The sequence below is a fragment of the Diabrotica virgifera genome, chromosome 5 (assembly GCF_917563875.1).
Source record: "Diabrotica virgifera virgifera chromosome 5, PGI_DIABVI_V3a".
NCBI lineage: Eukaryota > Metazoa > Arthropoda > Insecta > Coleoptera > Chrysomelidae > Diabrotica > Diabrotica virgifera.
In genome coordinates, this window is record NC_065447.1 from 212,038,710 (window position 1) to 212,066,152 (window position 27,443).

A 27,443-nucleotide genomic window follows, 5' to 3' on the forward strand; every position below is an offset into this window, starting at 1 on the left:
GTATTAACATTATTATCATGATACTATAAATAACACTTTATTTATAATATCATGTTTATTATTATTAGTGTTTTACAAATAGTAGTTTGACAAATTGTACTAGTAACCCACTCATACAGCATTGCCAGTATACGCAAGTGACGATTATTCGCCAAGTACACGAGTCGTTTGAGTCCGGCTTAAGAGTTGTTCGAAGTTCGAAGTGACAGGTAGTGTAACGTTGCCAATTTGATTTATCAGAATAAATTATTAAGTACTTGGAAAAACAAAACTGCATAAAAATGAAATACACATAAATAAAAAATAAAATTATGCATAATTTTTAATTGTCTACACATCATATTTGTTTGTAAATTTGTCGAAATAAAATATTCATAAAAATTAACGAAATGTAAAATTAATTTCAAAAACATGACGTTATCGGATGACGTCAGCCTATTTGACATTTAACCACTTCAACTTCAATGGTTCATGGTTCAATGATAACATAACAGTCCGTCATTCGTCATTTTTACTTAAAAAATTGAAGAATAATTGTAATGGCCTGTAAAGGAATATTTTGTATATTTTTCCTATTTTGCAGCTTCGTTGCTGTAACAAATAGTCAAAAGATCGTGATAGACCTTCATGAAGATAACTGGAGCGAAATTTTGAAAGGAGAATGGCTGGTAGAATTGTAAGTTTTATATATTTTAGTTTTATCTCCGGCATTCTGCTTTCGTGTCAAGTTGAAAATGTTAAGTAAATATAATATCTGGTATATTGGTTTAATTTTTCAATAATGCAGCCGTTTCGCACACAATATATTCCCTAGTTTTCTTTTATTTGTTGTTCATATAAAACAGTTTGTCAAGTTAATCTTGGTGTTGCTTCCAGTTGGAATAAATTGAAATTGGCTGATAATTTGTATTATTTGGAGTAATTTAATTGCCACGATACAAAAAAACATAATCCTTTATGCAGGTGCAGGTATATTTTTAGCTTTTATCTTTTTAAGTATAGGTTAGGAGTACTGACCTCTCTAACAACCTTTAAGGTATTTTAAGTTATCTCGAATTTCAACCTTCAAATAGTGTTATGTCTGTTGACACTCATTATAATAAAGTAGTAAATATATACAGGCAAATGTTTGTTTTATTAAATATTCCACAATATATCACCAATTTAAAAGTTTTACAAGACTAAGGTGTGTATGTGTGTGTTGTAGGAAACTCACATTAAAAAGTGACACAAAATAACTTTTAATAAATTGGTTTTAATTTTGTATTAAGATTTTTTTTAATTATATATTAACGGAATCCATCTTACCTTTTATTTTGTCCTCTACAGGGTAGTGATAAAGTATGGAAACACAGTAATTTCTTGGAAACCGCCAGAACAATTTTTATAGATTTTGGTGGGTAAGGGTGTTCTAATGAGGCCGATATTGTAGTGGTAATTACATTGTTGTCAACTCTTCCGTTTTTCTGGAAATCTAATGAACTTTCTTATTTTAAATAGAACACCCTGTATATTTATCGCGTTTTGAATTTCTTAAGAAATATGTACTAATTATTTTTCATTTTATATTCCCTATACCTAAATGCCATAATTTCGGAGTGATTGCTACATTTATTAAAAAAAATTTAAACCAAATTATAAAAATCAATTTTTTTGGCCCGAGTAGAAATTATTTTAGTTTATTTGGATCATTGGGAACAAAAAAGGTCTTTTGTCATTTTCCTCTAAAGTTAATAGTTTCCGAGTTATAAACAATTAAAAACTGAAAAAAATCGAAAAATGACGATTTTCTAGGTGTAAAAACACAAGTAAAAAGTATTAGTTTTGAAACTACGAAGTACCTAAATCTAAGTTCACACCTTATTGTATCAGCTACCGATAAGTGATTTTGTCTTATTTCATTTTAAAACATTGTTTTTTAGTTGTTAATGCAGCCCGATCGCCCGTCCTCTCATATGCACTTCATTAACAATTAAAAAAACAATGTTTTAGAATAAAACGTGCCAAAAATTCTTATAGGAACCTGATAGGAGAAGGTTTGAGCTTGAATTTAGATACTACGTAATTTTAAAAATTATTTTTTTACTTGTGTTTTTGAACCTTGAAAATCGTCATTTTTCGATTTATTTCAGTTTTAAATTGTTTATAACTCGGAAACGATTAACTTTAGACAAAAATGACAAAAGACCTTTTTTGTTCCCAATGATCCAAAGAATCTAAAATAATATCTACTTGGTCCCAAAAAGTTGATTTTTATAATTTGGTTTAAAATTCTTTTTTAATAAATGTAGCAATATCTCCGAAATTGTGGCAATTAGGTATAGGGAATATAACATGAAAAATAATTAGTATTTCTTAAGGAATTCAAAACGCGAAAAATATATAGGTTGTTGCATTTAAAATAAGAAAGTTTATTAGTTTTCCAGAAAAATGGAAGATTTGACAACAATGTAATTACCACTATAATATCAGTCTCATTAGAACACCCTTACCCACCAAAATCTATAAAAATCGTTCTAGGGGTTTCCGAGAAATTACTGTGTTTCCATACTTTATCGCTACCCTGTATAATCAAATGCAGCAGACTACAACAAGGACCTCTTACTATAATATGACAGAAATATTCAAGCTTCTGTCTCTTAATTTTCTGTATAATAAAATTTCTTCCCTCTTATTAACCCTATCAAGGACTTCAATATTGCTAATTTTGTCTGCCCACATAATTCATAGCATTCTTCAATAACACCAATACTCACAATCTTCCAATTTGTTAATCTTCCAATTGCTTCAGTAATCCAGGCCTTAGGTCTCTACTACACAATAAGCGATAAAAAACTTAAATACAGCTACCAAGGGTAGACTAAGATTGACATGTAAAAGAGATCACTTATTATAAAATATGTACCTTTTAATTGAGGCCTCAGAGCAACAGTGGCCTAAGCCACAAATTGAGCATTTTATCCTCCGTTTCACGGTCACCTTTCAGTACAGACAATTACGAAGAACAGTGTTGCCAAGCGATATATTTTAAGCAATTGATATTTTTCTGTTCTAAGAAGTAAACATCAGCATTAATATCGTATAAATATCTTTCATAGTACCTATCTATGAATTAGTTAAAAATAATAAAATCCACAGACTTTCAAATCAAGATGTTTTGGGCTTCTGGAATTAGACGAACGATTCTATTTAGACGAACTTTAAGTTCGTCTACTTAAAACCAGCAACACTGAGCTGCAAGGTTCCATAAGCTTTATATGGGGATATGCTGCTCGCACTGCAAAGTGACTGCGAAACACAGAATAGATTAATACTGCGTTGCTTTGTGATTGTTGCCTGGAAATGTGAATGCAAAGATTGCATTTATCTCAAAACTTCGTTTTTGGGCTTAGGCCACTGTTGCTCTGATAACCTCAATTGTTTTGTAAAATAACTAATTTTGGAGTCAAAAATATTTATTTGTCTTGGCAGGCTCTTAGCACTCTGGGCCAATCATGTAGTTAGTTCATTGATACCATAATTATTATTAGTCAGGTGAAATGGCACTGAAAGATTTCCGATTGTCTGATGTTCAATGTAACAGTTGTATGATGGGGATCATACAACATACAGCTCCTAATGAGACCACAATGAAGTCTTCTAAATGTAAACAGATGTGTGTTGGATAAATCCCAGTACATACATCGCCCAGTTTGCTGACTGTTTGGTATCTAACCAGATTCCCAAGTCTGATACTGAAACATGTTAAATTATGTAAATACAAGTTGTAAACGTAATATGTAATAAATAATAGTAAAACGCAAAATAAAATAATAACAAAAAAAAAATAATAAACAAAAAAAAAGAAAAAAAAGGAACAAAAATAAAAATAGAAAAAAAAGAAGTAAAAAAAAGTGTTTCGCACAAATTAAAATATATATAAAAAAAAAACAAAACAAAAAAAGCTACACAATGTACCAATGTATCTATAAAAATAAAATTGTAGAATGTACTTATGTTATAAGAAATTTATGACTATGAATCTGCAATCAATCAGAAACAAGTCTGGCTAATTGGCTCTGCCAAAGCCATTTTTCAAAAAAAAAGTCTGATATTTTATTTTATGGGCTAATGGCAAGTTATTTATAGAGTAAACAAATATAATTGGTTTTCTTTGTCTGGAAAATGTCATTTATGACATTCATTTATGTTAAGCGATATTTTATGTAAACTACGCCAATCATAAAATGATTTAAGATCTTCCTGTAGAAGAACAGCATCATTCCAGGATTGAATTTTTCTAAACACTTTACATCGTCAGCAAACATAACGCCTTCTGGCAACGATACCGGGACAACTCAAAAAAACGTGTTTAGAGAAAATCGAGTTGCAAGTTTTTGTCATTTTGCACAGCTATTGTATGCTTTGAGTTATATTCTTTTTTAACTAAAACTATGTTCTTTATTTCAGTTGATATCAAAGATTGTTTTTCAGTTCATTTTGGCAATCGTTTGGTACCACTCGAGTTAATAATTAGCAATTAATTGAAAAAATTTTGAATTGTCCCAGTATTGTTGGAAGAATCATTTCATTATTATGAATATTTTTGTGATCATTGTGGCATGCACACTGACACAATTCAAAAGATTCACGACGGATTTTAGCGTTAGCCCACTACTCGCGCCATGTTTACCTCCTACCACTCGGAATGTAACAGTGGACCTTGCGCCCTCACACGGAGAGTATTGCACTTAAAAATGTCCCAGTCATCGCGGATTATAGAGCTTAAAATCCTCTATATGTTAGTGTAGACATCTCAAAAACGACCAATTTTGAGTTGGCCCGGTATCGTTACCGGAAGGCGATAAGAACACTACAAATTTCTATTTTGAACTAAATCGACCAGACAAGCAACAGTTAAGAAAAGGTCCCAGATATAAAATTCGTTATTAAAATAAAATTAAAAACACCAAAAATTGATTTAAATCTGAAACCTTTCTTTGAACCACTTTCTGGTAACATCCTTTATCTCTGACTTTTACAATTTATAAGCAAAGGGATGACGAATTAAGAAAGCGAAAAGGATTTTACAATATACAATCATATTTCGTCTTACTCGTCTAGGAAAAGGTCCGAAAGATAGTTTCTTTACTCAAAATCTGAGTTAAGATAAAGATAAAAACAGTTTGTTTCAAAATGGGAAATAAGCCACATTTAGAATAGTTTATTATAAAAAAAATTCCACAAAGAAATAGCTTCAGAACAACATTAGTTTATGTTTCCTTTCGATTCAGAGGATATCCACCATCCTTAGACAGCTGTTTCTGTCTCTTAGACGTCTTCAGTAGGGCTACTTGAACACCTTTCAGAGACAGAAACAGCTCTCTAGGGATGGTGAATATCCTCTAAATCAAAAGGAAGCATAAACTGTTTTTTTTATTAATGGCTTTGACATAGCCAATTAGCCAGACTATTTTTTTTTTTTTGTATGGTATTACAATAACAATTTTAAGTTAATATCTAAGCCTACTTATTATCTAAATTTACAGGGTGTTATAATATATTAATGGATACATTTTTCAATTTTGTGTGATATTTTTACAATTTTTAATTTTATTATCTAAGCCTATTTAAAATTTAAATTTACAGGATGTTACATATTCGTAAAGACATTGTAACGTGTGCTTATTTTTTGGAAAAAGAATTTCGTTTAAATTGACAGCTAAAGGACAATTTAGATCAATTAACTTTTCATACATTACTTTAATATTTTGTCTGTACTGTCCACACTCCAATATGAGGTGCTGTAGATCTCCCATTCCACCACAGGCGCAATATTGGTTATCACTGATACCTATGCTGTGTTTGTATGCTGGGGTTAGTGCGTGATTTGACCTCATTCTGTTTATTGTTTTTATAAATAGCCTATTTGATTCTTGTTTAAACCATCTCTCATTGGGAATTAGTGGTTGGCAATTTCTAAAATTTATTCCCGTTGTACTTTGGTTATATACACGTTACCAATTTTGTTTGCAATGGTTTTTACTATTATATATCTATATCGGTTACTGGTAGAAGTATGTTGTTTATGTTTCGTTTGGTTAAAGCTGCAGATTTAGCTAATTTGTCGACTTCTTCATTTCCAAATATTCCAGAATGTCCTCTAACCCAACAAATAATAATTGAACTGCCCGAGGAAGTAATATCATAATATAGACTCTTAATTTATATCTCAATGTGGTTTAAATTTTTTGTCGATTGGATAGAAGTGAGTTTGTCCACAATACTTCTACAATCTGTGAAAATGATATAATTGTCCATACCAACAGAGGCTATATATTTTAACGCAAGTAATAAAGCTGATAATTCGGCAGTATATATTGAAGCTTCATTAGGCAATCGGCATGATTCTTTGTATTCAGAATTCCAGTGATATATTGCACTTCCGGTTTTATTTTGAATTTTGGAGCCGTCAGTAAAAATATATTGAAATATAGGCTACCTGTCTTTAATTATTTTGTTGATAATACTGCCTGGAAGGTTTGAATCCATGGTTTAGTGTAAATTGGAGGTATTTTATTTTTGTACATTTGGTCTTCATACATTGTCAATTTCCTATAGCTTTCAACGTATATGGGAGTTTTTTTAGTACACCAATATTTGTGGCTTAAATCTAATATATTCAAGTTACGAATAGTCCTTAAGTAGCTGACGTTTTTTGAGATAGCTCTAGCTACAAACTTATCTGTACAAAACTGTCTACGTAGACTAAGTGGTGGTTCCTTAGCTTCAATCTCAATAATAGTAATAGCATAAACTGTTGTTCACTTTTAAAACAGTTAATTTGTTTAGGTATGTAAATATAAATATAGTATATGATAATTTTACAATTTTGTTTATTCATTTTTAAAATGTATATGGGCTTTTAGTTATGCTCCTTGGTGTCCAGCATGCAAGGCTCTTGTACAGAAATGGAAGGAGTTAGCTCAATTAGGACCAGGTCTAGGTATTAAAATTGGAGCTGTAGATGTTACTACATCACCAGGACTAAGTGGTAGATTTATGGTCACAGCTTTGCCTACAATATTTCAGTAAGTATGAAATCATGTCATGATAATATGGTATGCAAGAAGGGCAAACTTGACTTTGATATTTTTTCTTTTGCCATTCTTTTCTACGTTCATCCAATCACATGACACAGTGGTATATTTTTCTAGCTCTTAGAATTATTGTTTTCGATTATTGAATTAAATAATCAAATTTAATTGAAAACTCATCAACGAAAACGATGGTATGACAACTTACTAGAGGCACATTGAAAAAACAGACAGTCATGTCTATACAAAAAGAAGAAGAAGAATTATTGAATTAAATAATCAAATTTGCCAAGTTCGCCCTCACTCAACAGCTTTAAAATTACGTTTTTCTTGAAACAGGGATGCTTTAGTTAGGCCTTCGTGCACTCATAGCCTCATAATGGCTAAATGGCCATATAGTTTTATTTTGGAAAATTACAATAAAATTAAATAAATGATTTTAATATACATATCCGTATTTCCAGTGTCATAAATGGGGAATTCAGACAATATAAGGGTCCCAGAGACATAAGTTCATTTACATCATTTGTAGAAGACAAGAAGTGGGAGCAAGTAGAACCAGTTCCTAGTTGGAAATCTCCAAATTCAATTCAGATGAGTGTTGTATCATCTTTCTTCAAATTATCTCAATTACTCAGAGTAAGTACTTTTAAGTTGTAAACATTACTAAATAACTTTGAATACACATACACACAGTTGAGTCCATGGTTCTTTATCTTTATCTGTGTGTCATCATTTAAAGCATATGAAATAAGTCAGAAATTGACTCTACGTAATATCACGTGACAGAAAGTGGCTACTGCTCTCATCACGGATTATATTATAAAATTTAACTTTATAAAATAAATAGAAGGTAAAATAATAGTCTTGCTTTAAAATTTTGGTGCTGAATTACAGCTACAATTGAAGTAACCTAATAAATTATTTTAATAACATTAGTGATTAATAAATACACAAATAAAATTCAATAAAATATTTTCTTTCTGTAATTTCTTTCATTTTTGGAGAAACTTAAATAAAACCATTCCTTAATTATGTGAATGAGGTTAACTTTGTATGTAAATTAATCAGCCGTGTGATGAATTACCGAAGTTATTTTTAACGTTTGCGTTAAAGTTAACACAACTATAACATATAACTATCTCCATAACTATAAAACATAAATTTGGTGTGATGGATCACGAGAAGTTGGTATACCTACCCACATCTACTGATGACCGAACAGCTGTTCGATTTTCGGTGTCGTTCGGTGGTGAATCATAAAAGTAGATAGAAAGAAAAAGAACAGTACCTACTTAAAACCCTTGGATGTTTATAAATAAAAATTTCAACTTTTATCTCTAGATTTGATTTTTGTATAATTTTTAAAATTGCATTACCCTTCTAATTTTAAATTATTAGCTTTCTTTTTCATTTTTATTATTATTTTAATTTTATATTACTACGTGTTTTTTAATTATATTATCTTAGGTCTATGCTTTTGATAATTTTGTGCTGCTTTATATTCGATATTAAATTTGATTTATTAAGGTACTAAGTGCACTTTAGAAGAACAAAAATAAGCATTTTTTCAAGATTTTTTTTCTCAGAACCTTGATTAAAAATGAACATACAACTTTTTACATTTTAATATCTAACTCTTAGAGAATACAAAAAATATATCTTTTTTCATTAATGCACGTACACTAATATTGTAGAGGGCGCCAAAGTTGAGGCCTCGAAAAAAAGTAGTTCCGATGGCGGACAGTTAATCTCATAATTGGGATCTCTGAAACAAAAAAATCGTACGGCATTTGAAAAAGAAAAGTTTCTTATGTGACAATTTACCACCGTTAGTGAAAAATTCCGTAAAAAAAGATTTTATGGTAATTTGAAAAATTTTTGTGAAAAAATCACCCGTTTTTCTTCAGTTTTTCATGGTTAAAAATATTTATTTTTTATTTTTTGGTCAAATTGTGGTAAATTGTCACGTAAGAAACCTTCCTTTTTCAAATGCAGTACGATTTTTTTGTTTCAGATATCCCAATTTTGAGATTAACTCTACAATATTAGCGTACGTGCATAAATGAAAAAAGATATATTTTTTGTACTCTCTAAGAGTTAGATATTAACATGTAAAAAGTTTTCTGTTCATTTTTAATAAAGATTCTGAGAAAAAATTTTTGAAAGAAATGATTATTTTTGGTCTTCTAAAGTGTACTAGTATGTACCTTAAAGTAATAAAATGCTGCACAAGGTCCTGGGACAATCTGAAGCAGCGTTCTATGTTAAACATTCACTTGATTTCTATCTAAAAACAAATCAAAACATAAACCTAACCTTACAATCCTTAACGTAATTACAGAGTTATCTCACAACTTAAGGTTTAACGTCACTTTATAAAGTGACAGTTGATATATCAGATATCTCAAGAACTGTCAAGAAATAATGCAAGTAGTTAAGTTAAAAATGATACATCACACCAATTCGAGGATTATAACTACTTAACTACAGGATAACTTTACGTTAAAAAAAAAACAGGACAAAAACAGGAGCAAAAAATCCAACAAAATGACAGCCACAAGTAAACAATCTGAAAAGGTCTCTAAGCATCTTTTTTGTATTTATCTCTTTTCGATGTGCTGAGTCTAGAGCATTCTAGTGATGTTGAAAAATTATTAAATGTTACTTACGAATACCGAACGTAACGATTAGTATACGAAGAGGCAAATCGTTACTTTGATTACTCTGATTACTTCCTACTTCGTATTCGTACCAAGTACCAACACAGCCGTATTGTATCTACAACCGATATCGGGCGGGACCGGTATTCCACGAGTGACGACGAGTGTTGCATCGGTATGCAGAGGGCACAGATTACAGATGCCACCCTTGCCACAGATGTTCAGTAAATAATTTTATGATGACCACTTTAAAGATTTTGGGACTAATGTACCCGAACGACCCTGAACTATTTACAAACTAAATAAAAAATTAGGTATACATATTTAAAAATCTTAAACAGCAGAATTTAACTTATTTTGCTCTTTTTAACTTCATTATTCATACTGAAATCTTAGTATTTCGAGATAATTAAAGAACATTAAAAAATTTTCTCGTTATTAAAATTAATTGCTTCAATATCCGAAATAACAATTTTATTTCCAAATTTTGTAAGACCACAGAAGAAATTAAATTCTTTTCAGATGAATCTGTACCGTTTTGGATAGACGTTCAAAATTTAAAATTAGGAGATGGAATACAAATGTTCAAAACTAACTAACAACTTTTGTGTTTAACCGGCTTTGTATTCCTCATTCGTCAGCCAATGTCAAAAAAATTTAGGCCGGAAAAAAATGTGGAAATGATAATGTTTCTACACTATACCTAATCAAAAACGTTAATTTTACACGCATGATATTGTTTTTATTTATTTTGTTGTTTCATTATAATATATTCTTCTTAAATTGCCTTCTCCTCAATGGATGTTGGCTACTATAATTACAAACTCTTGTCTGTCTTCAGCTGTTCTTATTAGCTGTTCAAAATTTAACCCTGTTCATTATCAGATGATTCTTAGTCACGATATTTTCCTTCATATGCCTCTCTTTCTCTCGATTTTTCCTTTCACTAATAGTTGAGCATATCGGTACTTATTGTTTCTCAGTATGTGGCCTAGGTATGATGTTTTTCTAAATCTAGATCTAAAATTCTAATACATAGATATCCGCACGGGCCGAAAAAAGTTTAGTAGAATTTATAAAAAACTCATGAAAAAGTAATCAAAGTAACGAATACTGTAAATGATTACTTTATACAAAAGTAACGATTTGTAACGAATACTCGAAAGTAACTATAATCAACATCACTAGAGCATTCATAAAAATAGCATGTGTCTACTTAATAACAGGCGGTAGCTGGTTTATCTCTAGTTTCATGCATGGAAGACAATGATGCTAGATAAAAAGTATGATCCTACTCATACTCTGAACGGACAAAAAAGCACACAGTAAAAATGTATTATAATCAGTGGCATACATGTGCGCTGTCCGACATTGGTAAAGGCATCATGTGGCTCACATGGATGCCTTTTATCAATTTTATATATTTTTTTATAACAACTTGGAGAATGACTGAATCGATTTGGCTAATTTTGATTTTAAAATATTTATATACAATAAATTAAATATAATCAAATCGAAACGCATAGAATCTCATCGAGTCATCAAATCTAATTATTCGAATCTGATCCAAATAAGTATTCACTTCTGTTGGTACTCCCCAACAGCCATGCTCTTGTTTTGATTGTATCTTTTACTATAACATACCTACTGACCTTCCTCACACTAATTATTCACTCTGTATATACACTGCGCGTCATAGAAAACGGGCACCCTAAAAATGGGTAATTTTTGAGGTTGCGTATCTCCTAAACCTGTTGTCCGATTTAAGTGATTTTGTGAATATGTTATAGCCTTGTTCTTTGTCAATATCCCTGTAATAATACTTTTGCTAAACAGGTAAACTTTTATTGTATACCGGGTGTACGAATCAAACTGTGTTTTTTTCTCAAGTTCGAAACACCCTGTGGAATATCCTAGCATTTATAAAATACTGAAATTAAAACTCAACTATAGCCTCAGGTTTTCTCAACATTTTGTTTTTTGATTCATTCGCTTATGTTGGATAATACAAAAGTTAGGTACTTTAACAATTATCCATGTTCTTTTTTAGTACAGGGTGTTTCTAAACAAGTGCAACAAACTTTAAGAGGCAATTCTGCATTAAAAAATAATGACAGTTTGCTTTATAATACGGGATGTTGAATTTTTTCTTACAAAGTGACGATTTATTTATTGCTTTAAAACCGGTTGAGATATGCAAATGAAATTTGGTGGGTTTTAAGACGTAGTTATTGCACATTTTTTGACATAAAATTAAGAATTTCATATTCACCATTGGCGTGCATACGGGTAATATGATCGGTCATATTACCCATATACACGCCAATAGTGAATATAAAATTCTTGATCTGAAGTCAAGAAATTCGCAATAACTATCTTAAAACCTACCAAATTTCATTTGCATATCTCAACCGGTTGTAGGGCAATAAAATAAATCGTCAGTTTGTAAAAAAAATTAACATCCCGTATCTCGTAAACGAAGCATTTGCGGACTTAAGTTTATAAAGCAAACGGTCATTATTTTTTCATGCAGAATTGCCCTGAAAGTTTGTAGCACTTATTTACAAACAACCTATACTGATGAAGAACATGACTAGTTGTTAAAGTACATAACTTTTGTATTATCCAACATAAAAGAATGAATCAAAAAACAGAATGTTCAGAAAACCTACGGCTATAGTAGGGATTTCATTTCAGTATTTTATAAAGGCTAGAATATTCCACAGGGTGTTGCGAACTTTGAGAAAAAAACACAGTTTGATTCGTACACCCCGTATACAATGAAAATTTACCTGTTTAGCAAAAATATTATTAAAAGGATATTGACAAAGAATAAGGCTATAACATATTCAAAAAATCACTTAAATTGGACAACAGGTTAAGGAGATACGTGACATCAAAAATGACCCATTTTTTAGGGTGCTCGTTTTCTATGACGTGCAGTGTATTATGATAAGATCTTTAATGAGTGCAGCATTTTCTACTTTCATTGCAGCAAATTCATAACAAGCTTACAGACGACTATGGATTACCAACTGTTGCTTCATATTTGATTTTTGCCATTGCTACCATTATCTTAGGTGCCCTTCTAGGATTGGTAAGTAAAAACAGTTGTTATGAATATTAGTTTCGTTCGCGGTAACGATCCTGAACTAACCCAGGATTACTTCGCATGCGCACTTTGAAAAAGAGCGTTCGCGGTAACCGAGTTTTGAACTCCTAGTTCGGAATTTTGTCAGATTTGTCGTTCGCGGTAACTGAACTGCGAGTTCGGAACTAGTACAACCGATCCTTGGGATCTGAAGAGAACTCGGAGTTCGAATATGCGCAGTAGGAATTTCAAAATACAAACATTATTTTTATAATGTTCTATGCTTTAAACAGCTGATTTGTAACGGTGTTTGCTTTTCGTTGTATTTATTTCACTTGTTTTTAATACTGTGTGTCTTTTTCTCCCTTTAAAGTTAAATGTTTATTGTATTTTTGATACAAAAATAACCAATAGAATATAAAATGTACTACCTATAAAAAACGGATAAAATAAGATATATCTATGAAATCTTTATGAGACTAGGAAACATTAATATGTTATTGATAAATATAATACATAATGTGGTATTCAAATAGGTATTAGAAATATTAAAAATACTCCATGTAATTAATTACAATTATACAATACCAGTATAAGAGAACAAATTTTACATAAAATCTATGACATACGAGATAAAATCATTTAATTAAATGATTTCAAAAAGTTTTTTCTTAGAAAAAATATTTGGAGAATGTTTTGATATGGTCGGTAGCTTATAAGTGACTAAAACTTGTAATAATAAAAGATTTCAATAATCCATGCCTATTCGTACTATAAATATGTATCTGGTTGATCTGATCTAGTGAAATGTTACCCAAATCTGAATTAAAACAAACAATTTCATCAAAATAAGATGGACACATAAAAACAATTTTTTTGTAGGTTATAGGCAACTGAAAATAAGACTGCAGCGCCAAAGTGAGCAATTGTAGAACTATAAATATTGACATTGGTCTGCATTGGTCATTGGAGTTTTGCAATGGTTTTATAGGAGATTTGTATTTGCTGAATGTCGAAATAATTTTTAATAATAATAATTCGTTGGTAATAAGTTTAATAGGTTAATAAGTTTAATAGTAATAAGTTTTTAATAGTAATAACAGAGAACAAGGACCACAGAGAAGCGACACGCCTTTGATCCTTCGTGAGCACGCCGCCAATGACCTTGAAAGCAACCTGAACAACCAGCGTACCAATAGTCAGTGGGCATGTCACACAATACATATAAATTCGTAAATAAAATTAAGCATTTATGTTGACTTTCAATAAATATAAAATATTGCACCGAAAAAAAAAAGTTGCGTGCAGGGCCGACTTTTGTTGGCATTCTTTATAATAATGGAATCATTTTTGATTTACAAAAGGTTGCAAATATATCGCACAATGCAAAGTAATGGTGAAAATCATATTGATTGGAACCATAAATATAAATAGCTTTTTGTTTATCCTCATTTTGGCATTGAAAGACCAATAATAAAATATACCTATTTCCTACGGTAGGTGTGACATTCACTGATTGTTTTTGGCTTGGGCTGATACAAGATATAATTTGTTCGTCGGGGTATTTCCTAATAAATTATATTTTTTAATATGGGTTATCGAAAAATAACACAGCCATTGTAACTTCCACGGAAATGTCACAAACTCTGAAAGTTCCAATTCTCTTTGAGAGACAAATATTCGTGATAGATAAAAAAAACTTTATGTTGAAATCGAATGTCAATATTGTTATTGTCTTGGAAACGTATACCTTCTCTGATATATCTTTGGAGCAAAAGTATGAAGACATTTTACATTTAATTCTCTTCATGTTTCATAATTTGACAATGTTTCTTTAAGCGGAATTTTATCTCTGTAAATATTTTAAATTGGCTCTAAGCAGTACAAATATTGCCGAACGTCAAGAACCTAAAGCTTGTCACGCACGGAAAGCTATACTATAATATACGGTGATGAGTGCGCTAATATCCGAAAAAATAACGCAAAAGACGGAAAACATAATACGTTGTGAAATAAAAAACACAAGACTACAATATAATATCGATGTATCCACCTTTGTACCTTTGCATCCACAAAAGACATGTTAAACTACAAAACCGTCTACTTTCTTTGTTTCTAAAGATATTAAGTACATTCAAAAAAACAAACTATTCAGAAAACAACACTACAATACGATTCCGATGTATACTCCGATCCATATATATAGGTAACCTTTGTTATTTATATTTAAATAATTAAAAGTTGGCAAACAATTTTTGTATACTGCACTGCAAAAGGTAGATAAGTATTTAGTTTTTTCATTATTGAATGTAAGTTTGTTTATTTGCAACCGTGTTTTTGCAATTTTGAAGTCTTGTTCTGCTATAATTTTAAGATTTTCTCAATTATCGGCCCAATTATGTTTCCAACAATTTTTGTTTGAATCGTACTTTGTTTTTGTCGTTAAAATCAGAAATTCTCGTGTATAGAACTCTTTATATATTTTTATTTCGTAAAAATAGGATATCTTGGAGTGCGATAACATACGGAAAACATCTGTTGAATTTTTGACCTGGCTGACCCTTCGTAGACTTGCGTGTGACACCAAATTTAATATTTTTAATTTGAAATATCCCTTGCTTGGCAGAGCGAAGTTTAGTTTTTTATGCATTACGTAGGGGTAATTAAATTCAAGAAAATGAATCACTTTCGTCATGATTTATTATCAATAATATTTAATCAAGTCAAATTAAGACTATTAGATACGTAATAACTAATACTTATGTAAAAATTACAAAGCAATAACAATTACCTGTTATTATTCTTACGAAATCTAAATAAACTTATTTCTCTTCCTGTCGCAGATAAACATTCGTGAAACACATACGAATAACCAGACATTTTAACTATTATAATTATATAAATGCTCAAACAAACTTTTTAAGTCGAGTATTTACCATACACGCCTACGGACTATCGTAAAACAACCAGGAGGGACAGAATTAGCATGCTGGTGATAATTAAAGCAACCAGGTTCGCGCATGCGTCTTCAAAAACGGTACACGTTTTTAGTGCGGTTGTGTCGTTTCTCTGTGGTCCTTGTTCTCTGGTAATAAGCCGATTTGAATTGCGTTTCGAAGTTTCAACTGCACTAGCCCAAAGGTTTTTTCTTAAAAAAATAGTTGGTTTAAAAACCAAGGCTTCAAGCGTGTGGTTTAAGCCTGCCAACCTTGAACATAACCTTGATTTGTGCATCAGATAGAATCAATAGTGTTCATATTAAGCCGGCCACTCACGATACTGCGGCGTGGTTCAGTTTTGATCGTGTTTGATCAAAAATTTTGATCGTGTGATCCAACAAAATCGTGACAATTTTACCACAGAGAAACTGGTTTCTATGCTGCAGTAGGTAATGCAGAATTGATATCATCGACGAATTTGTCGAACGACACCGCAGTATCGTGAATGGCTGGCTTTATTATTAGGGATTCATGAACCACGTCCAATACAATTGGTTTCATTTTTCTGCTTTTTCTAAAGTAACATATTCGCCCCTTTTGTGCGCTTTATTGTGCCAGTAAGATTCTTTTTTCATTGGCTGTAACAATGATTGATATAATCATTCAGCAATATAAGACTTATGGAACATTTCCACTATGTATGTAACCCACAAATTGTTCCACAACCTTTTAGGCTATGTTTTCATATTTTGTAATGAAAAGTTAATGTCAATTCGCTATTTGATGCAATACCTATAAGACTATTTGAAAACAATACCGATTTGAACGACTCATTCTTATCAAATTGCTTTTAAGACGTAAATATTTTTATACAAACACACAAACTCAAAGCAAAATTGGAAGAACAATGTCACTATTTTTAGTTACTCCAATGCTCACCAGATAGCGTACCGCTTATTTTGATTTGCCCATAGTATTATGGACTAATAGTTCTAAATTCGTTCGCGGTGTAAATCAATCCTGAACTAATTCTGAACCGCGCTTGCGTACAACCCGAGCACTAATAGAATTCGTAACTAATCCTGGACTAGTCCAGGACCTATTTTTGACTCTTCTCTTCGTTATCGATCATTCGCTATCTGTATCTGGACCCCGATTTTTGACCCTTCCCTTCGTTATCGATCATTCGCTATCTGTACACTAAAAGATACGAGGAGAAGGGTCAAAAACCGAGGTCCTTGGATCGTTACCGTGAACGAAACTATTAAATGAGGTGTGTGTCTATATTTGGTACATGTTATTTTAATTTGGTTCGTTATTTCAGATTTTAGTGTGTGCAATAGATCTTATATTCCCGCCAAAACATATAATATTAACACAGAACAAAAAGGATGAAAAGGACAGTGATAATGAACTAGTAAGTAATACAAAGATTGTTATTTTTGAGCCTTTACCTTCTTTTTGAGAAGGCTGAGCTGAGGGAGATCTTCTTTTGTTCTTTCCTTTCTTCCCAGCATTCGTTGGTTTGCAAATTTTAGAAACCACGAATGTGTTACCACAAATTTGGCCCCAATAAAGTTGTATTTTAATTTTATTTTAATATTATTAAAGTAAAACTTTTGCTTGTTTGTAGTAGATTTCGCCACGACACCCGTATCATGTTATTTCGTTGTGAATCTGTACTAGCAGCCCGATTTATTTCAGGTTGTTCAGAGATAGTCATATATGCACTCTCTGATGAGAACCTAACAAGGTTCGAAACCAGTTAGAGTGCTTACGGCACTCTCTGAACGAACTGAAATATAAGACGGCCCTTGTATCGTTTTACAACAAAATTATTATTGATTTCTATGATTCGTTTCAAAATACAAAAATTGCAAATTTTGTATTTTTATGTATGCTTGAATAAAAATATTTTTTTAGAATGACGAAGATATCAGAGATGATCTCGTAGATGATGCTAGTCAGTCAGGGGATGCTGCTAATTCAGACTCTGATTCTGAACCTAAAAATTCTCCTATCAAAAGGAAACCAAGGAAACGCAGGGCAGTTTTAACCTCCTAGAAATGAATACGTAACAGACTCATAGGATATCAAGAAACGTGTGTAAAATCTTCACTACTCAGCAATTATCACTAATATCAGCCACGCGTGGATTAGTAGTACGATGAAGTTTCCTCTTTTTTCGTAGATTGTTCTCGAGAACAACACTAAACTTTCGGAACATTGAAAAATATTTATTTGCTTTACTATAATAAACTAAATCATAACCTTACGCTAAGAGGCTTTGTTTATCTCAAGACAATGTTAAAATACTTATTTTAATACTACATTTCGAGTTGAGCACTGTGAAGCTTTTCCTAAAAATTTAACATGCATTTTGAGACTTGCATTTAAATCCACATTTTTCAATTTACCAGTTAATGAAACTCAGTATTTTTTGTGAATGCATGGTTTGAAATGTAGACGATATAAATATTATTGTTATGTTTTCACTGGAGAATTTTAAATTCTTGTTGTGATATTTTATAATAGACAGAACGGGGTGCCTAAGAAATGAACATACAAAATATACATACATTTTGCATAACTGATTTTATCAATGTCAAATAACTTCAGTAGTCTTCAGTCTGAGTTTTTTTTAATTATTGGCTCTTTTAAGGTGAAGATCAATTTTTGCAACAGAAAAATAATTGGGGTAAGTCCACAGAACAAGCTGGTTAGTTAATCGACATTATCCGTCAAGAAAAGTTTTATTGTGAAAATCCATAACATCAAAATTAGGCACCGGACAACTATCACTGTCCATTTCTTGCAACAATGGTATATACCAGCGGTTCTCAATCTGTGGTACATCTACCACTGGTGGTACATATCATTATTTACGGTGGTACAAAAAAAATTAAAATTGTAGTACTTACTAAGTCTTAATAACACAGTCCAAAAATATAGGTGGTACCAAAAATAATAAAAGGCACTGTAGGTGGTACATGCCTCAAAAAGATTGAGATCCGCTGGTATATACTAAACATTTCGCAGATATATCCTGATGCTCCTATAGCCTAAGCAATATTTAAAGTATTTGGTGCACTCCATTATTAGAGTTTTGTGATCACTACATCAAAATCTTCCCTATTTTGCTCCGCTCTTAGTAATTGTTGAATGTTCGTACCCATCCAAGCTCTGATATTGAGAAACCATGTTAGTGTTCATCTGTCTACTTCTCTTCAGAATTATATCTTCCCTTCAATTATTCATAGCAGGTTATATTTATAATTTCTAATTATATCGTTTTTATAGATTCTAACTCTCTGTTTATAGTTTTTAATACTGTTTGATTCGTTATGTGTTATGTCTCTGTTTATAGTTTTTAATACTGTTTGATTCGTTATGTGTTTTGTCCATAATATTCTAAGCTTTCTACTTTAAAGCCACATTTCAACAAAAGGTTCTAACCATCTCATGGTATTTAATTTTAATGTCCAGGCTTCAACTCTATACAGAAGGACTGACCAAATGTAGCATTCAATAACTCTAATTCGGATGTCTAAGCTTAGTTTTCGGTTATAGAGAATTTTCTTCCATTTATTATACATGTTCCTGTTATATTCATGTTTTTATTTCTATATCTTGATCCCCTTACCGTTTAGTACTATCCCTAAGTATCTAAATTTGTGAACTTGTTCTAACTGGGTGTTACTTAGATTCAATACGACAGTTTCCATTGGTATTGCTGATTATCATTATTTTAGCTTTCTGAAGATTTCAGTTCACTTTCATTGTTAACTCTGTCTAGTATATTTTGTAAGATTTTTTATTCTTTCTGCTGTCAAAACAGTATCGTCTGTATATCTGATATTCTTAATATACATTTACCGTTTATTTGTATACTAATTTCGGCGTCGTCCAGTGCTTGTTTGAATTTTCATTCAGAGTACAAGTTGAAGAGCAATGGAGACATGACACAGCCTAGTCCACTTTGGCGACTAATAAATCAAAATAATAATTTTTGACAAATACTCTGTCTTCAGCAGATTTGATAATAATCATTTTTAAGGGGCTATCCTAGTGTAAAAGTATGAAATTAATATATTTTTTGGGAATGCATAAAATAAAAAGTACTGCGCCAATTGTTTTAAAAATTTTCATGAGCTTTATTTATTATAAAAAGAAGTACATGTAAAAAAATTCATAAAAATATATTCAAAATTAAATGATTTATGCGCCATCTGCTGGCACCGTGAAAAAAAAACATAGCTCCACTGTTGCAGTGATTGGGACTAATGGAGATCCTGAAATGTGAAATTTCAAAATGATTATTGAAATATAAGTTATTTTCTATACCTTTTCTAAACTAGGATTTTTGAAAAATATTAAAATTTGAAAAAATGAGGTGTTAAATGTTTTTTTAAATTACCTAAAAAATTCTTAGTTTCAAAAACAGCAAGTTTCGTTTTTATCCAATCAAAAAAAACCCTAGTTGATGGTATAGAAATAACTTATATTTCAATATTCACTTTGAAATTTTATATTTCAGGATCTTTATTATAGTCCCAATCACTGCAGCAGTGGAGCTGTTTTTTTTTTCACGGTGCCAGCAGATGGCGCATAAATCGTTTACTTTTCAATATTTTTTTATAGAATTTTTTATACATGTATTTCTTTTTATAATAAATGCTCATGCAAATTTTCAAAACAACAACTGGTACAGTACTTTTTATTTTAGAAATTCCCAAAAAAATATATGAATTTTGTACTTTTACACTAGGACAGCCTCTTAACCAAACTAGTGTTTTTTGAACTGTACAACAAAATTCAGCATTATACAGGGTATCCCGGAAAATAGTGCGTTCCTTCAAGGTACGGGCTAAGTGCACCATTTAAAGCAAAAAAGTGTGATAAAATTTTTTGTAAAGTCAACCGTTTTCAAAAAAATAATTTATTAATTTTAATGCATTTGATTAATGTCCACAGAAATGCAAATACAGCCGGCAACGCTGCGTTCCGTCTTCTGTGTAAAAATAATTTTACTAGAACTCAACTATCATGAATCATCGACCATTAGGCATAATATTATGTATTTATAAAATACTGATAGCAGTAATAGAAAAACAGCATAATTTTTGTGTTTATTAAATATCTAATAAATAAGGTTTGTATAGTGTTTTAACTTACATGAAAAGTTTTTATTACAATCAACAAACAAGCTACGTCTTCAAGAAATATCTATCCTTAGAACATGTTACAAAAAATTTGAGTATTACATTTCTCCATTGAATCTTCTGGGAACTTCTAGTGGTTCAATCAGATGATTAGTAATACTCTCAGCCCCAGCCCATACATACTTTTGGCATTATAAAAGTAAAACACACACGCACCATTTCTCGTAAAACAAGGTTTATCTGCACACAACACTTTACACATTTTGTTTTGAATCATTACAATACCACAACAATACGATGTATTCTCGAGTAACAGGTAATTATGATATGACTGTTTGTGTTTACAATTTTAAATATCTTCGCTATGTCAAAATAAATAAAACTGCCGGGTTGCCAAATGTAAATTTTAGTAAAAGACATTATTTTATTTTTTGAGGCAACAGATGACTTTAGAAAAAAAATGTATGAGAGAGTTTTCTTTTAAATGGTGCATTCTACCCACACTTTTAAGGAACGCACTATTTTACGGGACACCCTGTATAAAACTAACCCAGCTCAACCAGAGAATTCGGTGGAATATTGTCTCTTCAAGGACGTCTCTTCAATGTTGCCGATATAAAAGATCACTCTGGCACATCTGAAATCATAGCAGTCAATACTATATTCAGTATTTTATATGTTCAGTTCTTCGCATTCGAATACTGTGTAAATAAATTAAGCTAAGTGAAACTTGTTTTACATAAAGAGGATCAGGATTACGTAGGATCATCATTTCAAAATATCGCATAATGTATAATAAATAATCAATTGTTGCCACATATTAACAAAGAGTATATTAGGTTAGGTTACTGCATCAATTAATTTTTTGTTACTTTAGTTTCAGGTTATGTTTTATTTTTGTATTAAGGGGATAACATAAGATAAGATACAATCCTGGCTTCTAATATTTTATACTTCTAAACAAGTTTCATTTTGCAGATTACTATTGACGTAAAATCTTGTTTCCTTATTGATATGATCATGTCAATATAAAGCTTAATTAAGTGCGAATGATACAGGCGGTAGGTTTTGGAAAGAAGAAAACAGGCGGCGATAGTGTTTTGCTTGGAAACACTACCTCCAAAATAAGGCATCACGACTGACGAATTTACTGCATTAGAACGCAACAACAATCTGTACATTTCAAGCATTCAAATTAACTGTCTATAAGTGTATATTAAAAAAAAATTAGATTAGTTAATATAAGCCTCATTAGTCATGGGAATAAAATATTTTCGATTTCAAAATTATAAAGTTTTTAAAAAATACTTGCCATTTGATATTATTATCGGAAATGTTTTATTGCCTAATTTTTTATTGATTTTTCTTTGGTCAATACCGTTAATAGTATTCCAAAAAGCGACATAGGTCATGATTCTCTACGTTAGTGTAGATTTTATAGCCTTTTTTACATTTTCAATGAGATAGAATTATTGTCTACAGATATTCTTTGTACATGTAATAAATCCACATACACTGCTCAACAATGAAGTGGATATCACTATACATGGAAATATCACTATAAATGTAAATAAAACCTGGATAAAAACCAGGTCTTTATTTACTGAAAAGTAAAAAAACCAAGAGAAAAGTAGCATGTAAAAAGAATTGGCTATCAATTTTTGTTGCGTTGTTCAAAACCAAAATTGTTGAGCAGTGTATAATAACACTTTTGTGTATCGTACAAATAATGTATGGACATGGATTTATTTAATGTTTCATCCTGTTTTATTTGACCTCATATGAGTTAGCCTTCGGAACAAAGCATACATTTCTAAAATTTCCTGTTATTTTAATGGATAAAGTTATTACTCGTAAAGGATAATGGCAGCTTTTCTAGTAGGCAATATTTTTTAATTGCGAAATAGATTTTTATGTACTAAATCTATCGGGCCTTCGTTCATAACTTCGCCATGCTTTATTCTTCGTTATCCAGCTCATGACATCCTTATTCCATTCGACTCAAAAATAATATGTTCTATCGTCGGTGCTTAAGTCACTGAAGGAGTCCTGAAATTCAGTTTTGGTAATAGTCTTCAGTGTCATCCATTTTTTTTTTAATTGTTGCTATGTCATCTAAACGTTGTCCTTTAAGCCGCAATTTCAGTTTGTAAACGTGGAAAGAGTCTTAGTCGTTTTGGGTAATAAACGTAAATCATCACCGATTATGATCTTTTTTAAGCATATTTACATCAGTAGCGACAATTAGAACTTTTTACTGATATAAATAGTTTCCGCATAATTGTTTTTGATTTTAAAGCAAAATTTAATTTAAATTAATTGCTCACATCTCTCATCCCAATGTAAACACTAGGATACTGTTACAAAATAGACCCTTATATAAGTAAATGCGTTATAATGTGGCAACGTGAAGAGACACTGATTACGCTTGTGTCCTTCAGAGGGCGCTCAAACATTTTGGCGCCAAGTTATGAGCAAAGTTCGTATAGTTTTGGGGCAGACATCAATGTTCTTTTAGCTACAATATCCATTGAATTAAATTACTTAATTAGGACATATTTTAAGAACATAAAAGAAATGCTTATGCTCGACTTACGTTGATAAGACAGGTCGACAAGCCTGAAACCCAGAAAACAGATACTTTTCCCAAGGTTTTTGGTGCGCTGAATACGAATATGAGCTCCAAATTGTCGAATTTGCTCTGGTTTCTGAGATAGTCCTCAATTAGCAATTAATATTATGGGTTCCAATGTTGTGAGTTTTCCTACTTCTGGATTAAAAGGGGTAATTTGTAGGGGTTAATAGGGTTAGAGGTGTTTTGTTTCGATCAGTAAACACAATGTATGTGATTTTATTTTGATATGGTACAACCAGCAATTAATTTTAGGGATTTCAGAGGTAGGTGGGTTTGCCTGCTTGTGGACTAAAAGGGATGGTTTCTACGGGTTGGTTGGGTTGGGGTGTGAAGGTTTGAGATTGTTGGATTTGGTTTGTCAGGTTTTGGGGTGGTTTGGGAGGTGAGTTTGGGATTTCTGAATTTAGATTTTTCGTTATACTATATAATCATATGAAGAGTACAGGGGGAAAACAAGGAATGTCACATTTTATACATATTGAGATAACCATCAATAAAGGTTTAATTCTTATGAAATCTAAAAACTACTAGGAGATTCTTAGCAGAATAATTCTAGGAAGTCTTATTCTATAATCTTAATATAATAGAATCTATATTAACTTATTAATTTAATAATGCACCAAAAAACTGCTAACACTCCTTATTTTTGTTCAGTGGCGTGCGAATAATCCTGGTTCTTCGCCTGGACACAAATTCTTAGAAAATTTATATAGACTGATCTTTCTGTTTATTGTCCTGAATAGATAGCCTAGTCGATAGTGCTCGGTTTTTGCTACCACATGGCGAAAAAAGCCAAAATTAATGAAAAAGTGACATTTCTTGTTTTCCCCCTGTACTCTTCATATGGTTTGTAGGTATTTTAAAACTAAGAAACTTTAAAATGCAATATACCAGTGGAAAAAGAAGATATCTGAGTAAACTAAACATCATTTACAAGATTGAGACTTATGCTTCAAGATGATTATAACAGTTTTTGGGAAAAAATGATATTACGATACAACATAACCTCAAAATCTGCTGTGTTTGCTCTTTTAGGTTAGGACCTCTTAAAAACCATAACAAATTCTGTATATTCTGATCTTTGGGTCCGAATATTGGTCAAATTTTATCGGCATGTTTCTACATACTTCGCAAAAAGTATATGCACCTTCTGTAGCATGTACTTTAAACGAGATCTAATAATTTTGTTAGTTACGTTATGAGGAAGATTTATTTTATAAGCTCGATATGTCACATAAGGTGATAAGTGTAAAAAGTATAGATATACTCTGGAAAACGCTATTGGACTTATACTCTTACTACTTATCACCTTAGATATGTTTGAATAGAAAGTATTAAAAGAAATGTAATTTGTGTTCATACTCTACAGAAGCTATTTTCGTGTGAAAAAGAAATTATTTTCTTGCTGCAGTTGTTAGTTTTTCTTTCTTGAGTATTATGTTTTTTTATTTAATATCTTTAACATCACCAATTGTACATTTTTTTCTTAGTCTGCTGGGAATTGTTTTATAATTATAATTCGCTCCGAAATTACATAGCATGTAGGGTTAGTTCAGACCAACAGGGCTTTTCATCGATTGTCATTTGTTTCGAGCTTCTGTCATGTGTCACAATATTAATATATCTACGCCATACGTTTTTGGTTTGTATCATTGTTATATACCAATAACGTATGACGTAGATACATTAATATTATGTGACACATGACAGAAGCTCGAAACAAATGACTGTGAATGAAAAGCCTTACTGTCACGGTACGATCAGATCACAATCAAAGCACCGTCAAGAGGGCTTTTCATTCACAGTCATTTGTTTCAAGCTTCTGTTATGTGTCACATAATATTAATATATCTACGTCATACGTTATTGATATAACCAATGATACAAACCAAAGACGTATGACGTAGATATATTAATATTATGTGGCACATGACAGAAGCTCAAAACAAATGACAGTCGATGAAAAGCCCTAGTCAAGGGACAACCCATTCGCACACAATCCGGGCAGATCACCGTCAGCCTACTTCACCATTCAGGTCGATCAAGATGCAAGGTTATAGATAGAGTCTAAATAGAGTTCTTAGTATTGCAACTAATGATCTCCATTCTTGCTTTTTTCGAATGGATTTTTTTCGAGATAATTAGAACGAACCTTATAAAGTCTGGTAAACTATCTAAGAGCGGCATTAATATTGAGCTGAGCGGGGTGCTATTGTCAGAGTTAAGAAATTTCATAAACAATGGATCTACCTGTTTTATAAAATTAAACCCTTGTTTATAGAATTTCACAACTCGGACAATGGCACCCCGCTCAGCAGAACTATATAAGAGAGTCATTAATGTTCAGCTCAGCTGAGTGCTATTCTTCAATCAAGGTGTGAAATTCTATCAACAAGGGATCTACCTGTTTTATGGAATAATCCCTTGTTTATTTAAATACAAATTTCCATCCAGAGTACCCCGCTGAGCCGAATATTAATGACTTTCTTAATTTTCTTGCACAACTGTAATGTCAATTGTCTTGTATAGTAATTTCGCCCTCGATCATTATCAAAAGCGACGAAAATATGGTACAACTGAAAATAGGTGAAGGCATGTATCCACATGTTCGCGCTCCTGCAACTACTCCACGTTGTGGATACGTTCGCGCTCCGCCTCAGCGCCCAAACGGTGGCGGTTTATATGTAGAGGAGCGCATGGTATATCGATTGGAGCAGTTTCACGGAGCGCAAGAGGTTCGCAAACATAGTGTTTACGTGCCTTAACTGACTGACTGTGTCATATTCACACCACCTCGGCATTCCGGTCCGGTAAAGAACAAGTCACAGTCTTGATCGCTGGCTAAGCTACCGGACGGGCACTGACTGTGACTGTACCGTGCCAGTGCGTGGGATTTACGTCATTGGGAAACTACAGGAGCAATCTTGACTGTACCGTCTCCGACTGTGACTTGACCATAGACATAATATGGATAGACAATCTATCTATCTATATCTTTTTACTATGCGATCCCGCTCATGTTACAGATAAAGATGGCTAGATAACTCAAAGTGAATATTGACCAATGATGTCCTTGATATTGGCGTTACACCTCGGTGCACGGAGCCCATACCTTATCTTGTCTATTCTTATTATATCTATGGACGTGACTGTTGGTCTGAATCAACCTTTAAAGATCAGCTTTCAAAAATGTAAAATTAGAATATCGTTGTTTCATTGTCATAAAGACTGATTATTTATCCTGTATCGTTTATTGGAATATCACTTTTGAACTTAATACGTCATTCCAAATGGTTGTGCGAGTACTGAAAGTTGAGATGTACTTTTTGTATAAAATTTTACGAATGTACAGTTTTTTTCATAAAAATTAGTTGTAAGTTTATTTCCTTCACTGCAGAGAGTACACACTAACCTTTTTAGATAAATAGGAAGGAAATGCATATTCTCTTTGATAACTTAGATCACAATGTTTGCAGTGGATGATGATAATCAAAATATAATTTTTATAACTGAATTTGATATATTTTTCAATAAAATGTTTATTACTAGTCGTTTAGTTTTTTATTAGTATATTTTTTATTACCTACTATTTATAGGACGCTTTGAAATCTACAACTTATGAGTCGATAAAGCTTGGAACTGTTAACAGTCCCTTGTAGATGAAACTTGGTTCAATCAAGGATCAAGGCCATACTGTCTCAAAGGTGTGGCAAGATTTTGAAGTTATAAACTGCCGACAAGTCTTTATTGAATGGCTGTCAACGAGTTTGATAGCACCAGCAGGCAAAGGATGGAGAGTAATTTTAACGAGCGGGCAAAGGACGGAAAGTCACTTTATCCCTCTAGAGCAGCGATTCCCTAACTGTGGTACGCGTAC

General features: G+C 31.7%; 1 protein-coding gene across 2 annotated transcripts; it reads left to right on the forward strand.

Annotated features, from left to right (window-relative positions):
* Positions 1-461: 461 nt before the first annotated feature.
* On the forward strand, positions 462-27,117 carry LOC126884597 (thioredoxin-related transmembrane protein 1-like). Of its 2 annotated transcripts, none has more exons than XM_050650593.1 (6): positions 462-676; positions 6,909-7,070; positions 7,541-7,715; positions 12,714-12,836; positions 17,094-17,186; positions 17,693-27,117. In XM_050650593.1, the coding sequence occupies exons 1-6, from the start codon at positions 540-542 to the stop codon at positions 17,831-17,833; spliced, it is 831 nt and encodes a 276-aa protein (XP_050506550.1). In that variant the 5' UTR covers positions 462-539; the 3' UTR covers positions 17,834-27,117. The 2 variants fall into 2 exon arrangements, with proteins under 2 accessions (XP_050506550.1, XP_050506551.1); XM_050650594.1 differs by having other exon boundaries at positions 12,735-12,836.
* The last annotated feature ends 326 nt before the right edge of the window (positions 27,118-27,443 follow it).